The sequence below is a fragment of the Scleropages formosus genome, chromosome 1, assembly GCF_900964775.1.
Source record: "Scleropages formosus chromosome 1, fSclFor1.1, whole genome shotgun sequence".
Lineage (NCBI taxonomy): Eukaryota > Metazoa > Chordata > Actinopteri > Osteoglossiformes > Osteoglossidae > Scleropages > Scleropages formosus.
The window spans coordinates 19,154,488-19,163,602 of record NC_041806.1 but is presented as its reverse complement, the minus strand read 5'-3'; the positions used below and the strand labels follow the sequence as shown (position 1 = coordinate 19,163,602).

Here is a 9,115-nt window from a genome sequence, read left to right as displayed (position 1 = left end):
ATAATTAAACTGCTTACGTGGGGGGGTGTGGTGGCACAGTTGGTTTGGCCTGTGCCGGCTCTCTGGTGGGTCTGGGGTTCGAGTCCCACTTGGGGTCCCATCCTGGGCATGTCTCCTCCCCCCTCCAGCCTTACGCCCTCTGTTGCCGGGTTTGGCTCCAGCTCACTGCTACCCCACTTGGGACAAGCGGTTTCAGTGGGTGTGTGTGTGTGTGTTTACATGCATTGGATCACAGGTTCTGCTGCAAACAAACACAGAGCTAAGAGACAAGAGAAGCTTTCCTCCATTTGTGCAGCTGAAAGGTGGAAAGAAGGAAGGAAGGAAGGAAGGACTCCTGCTGCTCACAAGTGAAAGATGTCTGATGAGCGCCTCCTCGTGGGACACTTGAAGCACTACAGTAAGGTAAAGAAACCCACTGAGCTGCTGTGCGCTTGGTGTCTCAGGCCAACCTTCATGTTAGATTTCAGAGTCCTTTAAAGATAGTACAGGTTTTTAAACTGTGACTTTCGAGTTATATTCCAATTAATTTCTTGTGACGCTAATGGCCATTTCTACAAACTGTACTTTACTCCAAATAGAAGTTATATTTACATTTAGCAGACACTTTTCTCTGGTGATGTACGGTGTTAACTACGTACTTACAGTTATTTACTCAATACAAAAGTGCATTACACCAACAGAAAGAGAGATCTGGAGGCAGACATGTGATTCTTGAGTACAATCAATTTGTCACTTACCACCATATAAACCAGCATACATCACACGACTAGCTATTTAGTGGCTCTTTTTTATTATTATAAATAGATAACATACATGTACTCACCCTAGTACTTAGGAGATCATGGGAGAAGTGAGTCCAAAAGAGGTGTTTTGAGACCCTGTCTTAAATTTAAAGAGAGATTCAGCAGTTCTGAGTGAGAGAGGGAGATCATTCCAGTACATCGGAGTCAGAACCGAAAACCTTTATCCTTTTGATTTTGGACTTCTTTTGCGTGGGACCACCGACCAGGCAGAGGTGGAGTAGCGTAGCAGTCTGGAAGGAGTGTAGTGAATGATCAGGTCTTCTAGATATGCCTTGATGGTTTTGTAGGACATAATCAGAGTCTCGAATTAGATCCAGGCAGTTGCAGGAAGCCAATGGAGAAATGAAATTATAAAGGTGCAACATAAAAAAATATACTGGACATAATCCTTCAACATAGAAAACAAGCTTCACAGCCTGCAGTTAAAATAATGTGCACCTGGTTTATGTGGTCTGTAGTTGTACTCGGTGAACAAAGTTAGCTTGGGTTTGCAGTGCTGACTAGTAGTTGTTTTACTATAGATTTTTATCAGGCGCTAAAGTGTATTCATTTAATTCATTATGTTATTCTGATTCTATTTTACTTAATTCCTAGCCAGTTATAACTGTAATTACAACTTCTAACTACCCCGTTAATAGTATCATAACTACTAGTGAGGTTGATGTTACAGAATCTTCAGAAGAAAGATGGACATTGTATACAATGAGTGTGTGTGCAGGTTTAGATATGTTGTTGAGGAAACACAAACCTGATGCGCTTGGCGAAAAACACAAGGCTCTCAGTTGACCCAGACGAGAAGGAGAAAGAACTCCACAGTTGGCCGTCATTAGGGTGTCAACCTTTGTAGACCTGTGGGGCTCTAGTGAACCGTGACTTTCAAGGACACAAGCAGGTATACGAGTGGTTGTCAAATGAAAACATATCAACTTTATTATATTGTTTTCGAGTCCCAACATTTGCTTGTAAATTCTAATGAGGTCTCCCCATCTGCTGTATGATAACATCAGCTGGCGCCATCTTTGTTAGTGTTTGGGTCTCAGCCAATGGTCGAGTGTCTAGCAGCGACTAAGTTTTGTTCACAAAACTTTTTGTTTGTGATTCCCTTCAAGTTACTTTTTATTTAAAATGGCTAGCACATGGAAAAGTGAGTGTTCATTATACATCAATGAATACTGTACAGTATTGAATGCAGTATTCATAAATAGTTGCACTGCTTTTCATTTTTATAATTAAAAGAGGTATTTCTCTGTGCAAATAGAGAAGATAGAAACAAAACTGAGAAGCTAAGCATTATCTGAAATAACTCTAAAGTCTGAGTGAGAGCTGTCCTTGTGTCACCTCTATATGGGGCCATCTGTAGGTGTTTCAGACCTTATATCGAATAGTGTTTGCTGGAGTTCGACATATTGTCCATAGTGGCTATTCAGGCAGGTCAAAGGTTACAATAATAGTATCATACGCTTCAGAGGGAGGCCTGCTTCACCCTAATGCTTGTACAAGATTCCTGTTCTTCCGTACTGCACTTTGTCCTTGTGCGTTTTTTTCCGAAAAGCGAAAAGGTCAAAATAGTTTCTTGAGTCGCGGAGTTGGACCGGCGTTCCGATCGTGGTGGGCCCCCTGGTAGACCGCATGCCATGTACTGCAGGAACAGAATCAGGATCATAAGAGCCCGGAGAACTGAGAACGCAGCCATCAAATGCGTTGTGTAATGCTCGCAGTAACATTTATTCACACACACACACACACACATTTTCAGAACCGCTCGTCCCATACGGGGTCACGGGGAACCGGAGCCTACCCGGCAACACAGGGCGTAAGGCCGGAGGGGGAGGGGACACACCCAGGACGGGACGCCAGTCCGTCGCAAGGTACCCCAAGCGGGACTCGAACCCCAGACCCACCGGACAGCAGGACTGCGGCCCAACCCACTGCGCCACCGCACCCCCCTTCAGAACCGCTTGTCCCTTACAGGGTCACGGGGAACCGGAGCCTACCCGGCAACACAGGGCGTAAGGCCGGAGGGGGGAGGGGACACACCCAGGACGGGACGCCAGTCCGTCGCAAGGTACCCCAAGCGGGACTTGAACCCCAGACCCACTGGACAGCAGGACTGCGGTCCAACCCACTGCGCCACCGCACCCCCTCGTAACATTTATTCGTTTCGTAGAAACTTCTCTCTGAACTGACTTAAGGTGTAGCATTTAGTGACACCCGTTTGCTCAGAGTAACTTACAGGACTACCACAACCCGGACCTACAGATACAACCTGTATTACAGTGGTCCCCAACCTTTTTGGCACCAGGGACCGGTTTCGTGGAAGATAATTTTTCCACAGACCGGGAGGGATGGTTTCGGGATGATTGAAGCGCATTACATTTATTGTGCACTTTATTTCTATTATTATTACATTGTAATATATAATGAAATAATTATACAACTCACCATAATGCAGAATCAGTGGGAGCCCTGAGCTTGTTTTCCTGCAACTAGACAGTCCCATCTGGGGAAAGAGGCGCGGACAGAAATGGTAAATAAAATAATTGGCGGGCCACGTGCGGACTAAAATAAGTGTCGGATTCTGACTTAAAACCTGCCACCAGATGCAGCTGTACAAATACATCAACTCACTTGCCACTATAAAGCCTGCCACCATATGCAGCTTAATTGTCACTTGCCACTCACTGATTGGTTTTGATATGAGTCTGCAAGCAATTGATTTATTATGGTCTCTGTGCAGTCAAACCTCTCTGCTAATGTTACTCTGTACTTGCAGCCGCTCCCCAGCCCTAGCATCACCGCCTTAGCTCCACCTCAGATTATCAGGCATTAGACTCTCATAAGGAGCGCGCAACCTAGATCCCTCGCATGCGCAGTTCACAGCAGGGTTTGCTCCTATGAGAGTCTAATGCCGCCGCTGATCTGACAGGAGGCGGAGCTCAGGCGGTAATGTGAGCGATGGGGAGCGGCTGTAAATACAGATGAAGCTTTGCTTGCTCTCCCGCCGCTCACCTCCTGCTGTGCGGTCCGGTTCGTAACTGCTGTATAACATCCGCAGGATCTGTCCTTACCTCACAACTGACTCTGCCCAACTACTTGTCCAAGCCATGGTGACATCCCCCCTGGACTACTGCAGCTCTCTCCTGTCTGGCCTTCCCTCTATTGCCATCAAACCTCTGCAGTTGATACAGAACGCTGCCGTTCCCCGAGTAGTGTTTAACTTGCTGAAGCGTTCCCATCCCCTACTCGTTTCTTTGCACTGGCTTCCCGTAGCTGCCCGGATCAAATTTAAGACCCTGGTTATGGCCTACAAATGCATCAGTAGAACTGCTCCCAGCTATTTACAAGACTTGATCAGCCGCTACACACCAACCAGACTGGTTGGTTGGCTCTTCCACATCTGCCCGTTTGGCGGCCCCACGCACGGAAGGTAAACCACAGAGGTTTTTGGCTCCATTGTGGTGGAACAACCTCCCCCTCTCACTCAGAATTGCTGGATCATTGTCCACATTTAAAAGGGGTCATAAAACTCATCTCTAAGTTGGACTCACTTCACTCATGATCTCTTAAGTTTATATAAGGTATAAATGTTCATGATCTTGCTCGGATCAATCCTTTACATAGCCACTCCTGCAATGTAATGTAAATCTTTATATGTATGTCGAAAAAAAACTACTAGGAAGGTGATTAGGAATTGGTGATATTCTGGTAAAGTTTTATGCAGCTGCTTGTGTGATGAACGTCGATGCATATGGTGAAGGAAACTAACTGTACTTAAGTCTCTCACATCTGCAGCTTTGTCTCTTTCTCCTAAGGTAATACACAAATTGTATTTTCTATGAGATGTACGTCGCTTTGGAGAAAAGTGTCTGCTGAATGAATAAATGTAAATGTAGGACTGGATCCACGACACTACAATACAGTATGACACTATCCACAGCATAACTCATCTTTTGAGCGTCTATGAAATGTATTTGTTATGATCCGACAGGAGCTGCGATGATCATCACCTGGCCGCCGTGTGAAAGAGCAGTAAGAACACAATGGGTCTATGTTAACACTCAGCTCCACACACCCATGAACGCAGTAGAAACTGTATAAGATGCTTAGTAGCGTGTCATTCAGAGTGTGATCCGACATGTCTTCCGGGGGTTGCCTCTTTTCTCCAGTCTTAGCTGTGGACGCTGCAGCTGCCCAGTGAACATTCGCTTGTTCCTTTTATTATTCTCACTCTCTTTTCCAAAGCCACTAACAATGCTGTGCTGCTTACACTGATTTACCCCTTTATACGGCTGAGTAATTTTCACTGTGTCGCTTCAGGGCAAGTACCCCGACACTGCAGAAGGAGGTGGGATTCGAACCTGTGATCTAAGCTCAGAGGCTGATTTAAATAATTATGTTTGGTTCTTCGCAGAATTATAAGATTGTATATAATATTATCATTGCAGTGAAAATACCGTGTTTATAACGTTTGGGATGAGATAGGTTAATTAATTAATGCTAACACACCTAAACCACATTGCTCAGGAATTTTGGTTTATTTCTCACAGTCCCGTAAAACTGATAAGTTCTGTACTTGCAAGGTGTACTTTGAACTCTGCGAGCTGCTCCCATTACAGCGGTAACGTAGCCGCAATAGAGGCACGCGCACCTTGACCCCGTGACCCAATTCACTCTTCCGCGTGCTCGCCCTGGGCCTCAGTCGGACCTCTCGAGACAACGGAAGAGCTTTGGCCAGCCAATGAACTCGTTGGAGATATCTGTCGAGTCGAACATACAACAGTTCCTATTGGCCCAGGAGAGCGGGAATCGCAGCCAATAGTATAAGCAAGGCGTTGGCGGTGTGCCTTAGCCCTGTGAACACTGCGGCGAAGAACCCTTGGGTACCGCGTGGCCATTAAGACTGAAGAAACTCACTGGAACATCATGTCGCAGGTACTCTCTCTCCCCCCCCTTAAAATTTCGCATGTGCGCGTTGATAGTGCTGCGTTTTTCCGTAGCTCGTGAGTGCTTGTCGTGGGCGCCGTGTACTGGCTGTATCGCTGGAACGACGATGTCTTCAGACTTGCTCTCGTCACACGATAGCAGCTAACGCGGCTCGAACAGCCCGAAGAAATAAGAAAATCAAAATGTGTTCGCGGAGTCTGTTTGAGCGATATACGTGCATCCGAGTGAATGAAAACGTCAACCGGACAGGGACATGTGTCATGAACGTCTTCGAGTCGCCTTTAAATGTGGTGATGGACGAGGGAGCGCAGCACGTCCGCGTGCCCGTCCGTCTATCGTCCCTCGTCTCGTGCCCTGGCTTCCGTTGTGTGTTTCAGTGATCGTGGCACATCCACATGTTTCGAGCGGCGCTGGGTTGCTGGAGGCGAAGGCTCTTACTGTCGAAGGACCCACTCATGGATGATGGATGGATAGGTTGCTCTAAGCCTGAAGTGCTCGAAAAATTATACGATTATTTCGTTGGGGTTCCAGAGGAAACGCCTGTCTGTACGTCCCCAGCTACAGGAATCACTCCTGCTACACATGTTGTCATGTGATTCAATCATGATGAATCAATGGGGGACAATGCAGAAAATGACTTACTAGGCCCTCAGTTGGTGTGTAAAATTCTTATTGCAGCTGACTATTGCAATATTCTGTGCATTACTCAACTCTGTGTTGAAGGTCTAGATGGTCTGGAGTCATATAAGCAGAGAGTGACTTCTGCTTTTTAAAAAAAAAAAAAAAAAAAAAATCTTCCACACACAATCTATACCACAGTAAGTTCCTGGTGTCTTATACTGAGGGATATGTTTGCTGTTGTACCCCCAGCTCTCACAATGGAGTCTTGCACTTATTCAGTGCAATGGTGTTTTTGCCTGTTAGTTCTCATTCTTCCATGAGACATGCAATTACAACCACTTGTATCAGGTGTTTTGGGACAGGGATGTATCAGTGGTGCCACTGCAGGACTGAGATTTTTTGCAGGGATGCCTGATTTGTGCATGGAGACTAGGCCTTAGTTTTCATTCTTTCTTCATTGTATCTAGATTCTGTTTGGCTGCTTCTTGATCAAAAGTCTGAATGTGCTTAAGTGAGCTGTAAGCTACCATTAAGGTGGTTTTTTTAAATTGTTTTCCCCTGCCACAAAAGGTAACTTCTTTCTTCCTTCTTGGTGTGCTCATTGCAGCTGTTTTTTTTTTTTTTTTTTTTTTTTTTTTTTTCCACAAATCTGTGTGTGGTGAAGGACTTGAACCTGCAAGAGACTAACTTTTTTGTCCTTTGAGTTGTAATTTTTTCCTCTGAACTGTTGCCTGCTGAGTTACTCAATTAGTCATGTGTTCATAAATTACCTTGTTCAGCTATCACAGTATAGTAAGAGCACCCCCCCCAAATCTTGTTCCGTAGGCTGAGTTTGACAAAGCTGCCGAAGAGGTGAAGCACCTGAAGGTGAAGCCTACAGATGCAGAGATGCTGGAGATCTACAGTTTGTACAAGCAGACCACAGTGGGTGATGTTAACACAGGTATGTGATTGAGGTCAATGGTATTCATGCCTGCTCACCAGCATCTGCCCTGATTTTAAGGTATAGTTTATCAGAAATGTGTATAAATGGATTTGTGCTGGGGTGTACCTCTTCTGAACACATGGCATGTCTACCACAATTTTCTTGTGGCCGAGCAATGCCATGTATCCCCGACTTAAATGAGAACACGGTTTGTCAAATGAGACATGAAGCAGCAAGGGGCTTGTCATAAATGTTATAGGTTAATTATCCTAATTCTGTATACTGCTATCCTTGTAATGTGTGCTGACAAGTGGTGGTGAGAAGTGGCAGGCAGTGCAGTAAGCAGTACAATGGTCATCCTTGTGGACTGTTAAGTGTGAGGAGTTACTGTCCATAAGACAATTCAGCTCCTATTCCTCAATGCACTACTAATTTCCTCAAATCTTTTTGGAGTTTTATATTGGAGTCACTGTTTCAGAACTTGAGTTTGTATCTTTTACTTCCATGAGTAATGTGCTATTTGGCATCTTTATCAGGAACCTCTTAGCCTAGTGCATGATTGCACACAGTTTGCAGTAAAAATGCATGATATGGTGACTAATGGCATGAAGGTGTCATTTGACAGTGTGGGCACATGCCACCAAAATGCCATTGGCACCTTGCAATACGCTTGAGCACTCCACAGGGCCTTAGCCACCACTTGGCATTCTTTATAGCTCATCCCTTAGTATGTTTGCTTCAGGTAGCAGAAGAGTGCAGTGTATTTGCATACATGTTTAAAGAAGGCTTTCCAACATTTGATTTAGCTGATGCTTTTCTCCAAAGTAGCTTGGTTATTTACCTATTTATACAACTGGTTAACTTTACTGTAGTATTGACAAGTACCATGCTCCAGCTGACTATAGCTGGAGGTGGGACTGGAACCTGGGGTTTCAAAGGTCACAGGTTCAACAGCTGTAACAGCTATAGTGTGGTGAACTGGTCTGAGCCCCTCAAATGAGTAAGCAGTCTAAGGAAACTACTGCTGCATTTGAGGAAGAGCCATGAACTGTAAAATTTGGCAGTTTTCTCTAGGTGTGTGCCATATGTTCTACACATGCTGAATGTCTTGACCATACAGGCTCATTTTGTGAATGGGGAAAGCAATGTGCTTAATTGTAACATCTGATTTGGTTTCTATAGCTCGTCCTGGCATGCTGGACTTTGCCGGCAAGGCGAAATGGGACGCCTGGGAGAAAAAGAAAGGTCAGAGCAAGGCCTTCACTGCTGTGGGTTGTGTGCTGCTAAGGAAATAGGTAGCACTGTGGTAAAGGAAAAGGCCTTTATTGTCCTGTAACCTGAAATGGCTTTTTTAGTAACTGTACTCCATATGTCTTTTTCCCCTGTCTTCAGGCATGAGCAAAGAGGATGCGATGAAGGCTTACATTGCCAAAGTGGAAGAACTGAAAGAAAAGTATGGAATTTGAAGTCCAGCTTCCAAATGGAAAGAAATGGCAGTGTTTCAATGGGCAGCGCATACCGCAGCAGTAATGGTTAACTTTGCATGCCAAGGTGCCTTAAATGCATGAATGCTCAGCTGCTGTGGTGTCAGTGTCAGTATTTCATCTGAACATCATGATGAGCATTTTCATAAGGAGATTTCATAGTGACTGTAAAATATGTCCAATTAAATTACTTTTAACACTTGTGTATGGAGGTTTTCCCCTTTTGAAACATGAGCAACTTAGCCAATACAGGCAATGTTGCAGAACTTCTGCAGCAGTTCTAGGAGCTATTTACATTTACAGAATGGGGTGTGGTTTTTTGAAAAGCTTCCTGGGAG

The 9,115-nt window shown here is 44.9% G+C and overlaps 1 protein-coding gene across 1 annotated transcript; it reads left to right on the top strand.

Moving 5' to 3' along the window:
• The first annotated feature begins 5,518 nt into the window (after nucleotides 1-5,518).
• dbi (diazepam binding inhibitor (GABA receptor modulator, acyl-CoA binding protein)) lies at nucleotides 5,519-8,974 on the top strand. The gene is made up of 4 exons (XM_018732325.2): nucleotides 5,519-5,735; nucleotides 7,194-7,311; nucleotides 8,476-8,538; nucleotides 8,686-8,974. Exons 1-4 carry the CDS (start codon nucleotides 5,727-5,729, stop codon nucleotides 8,757-8,759), a joined length of 264 nt encoding a protein of 87 aa, XP_018587841.1. The 5' UTR covers nucleotides 5,519-5,726; the 3' UTR covers nucleotides 8,760-8,974.
• Nucleotides 8,975-9,115: the final 141 nt, after the last annotated feature.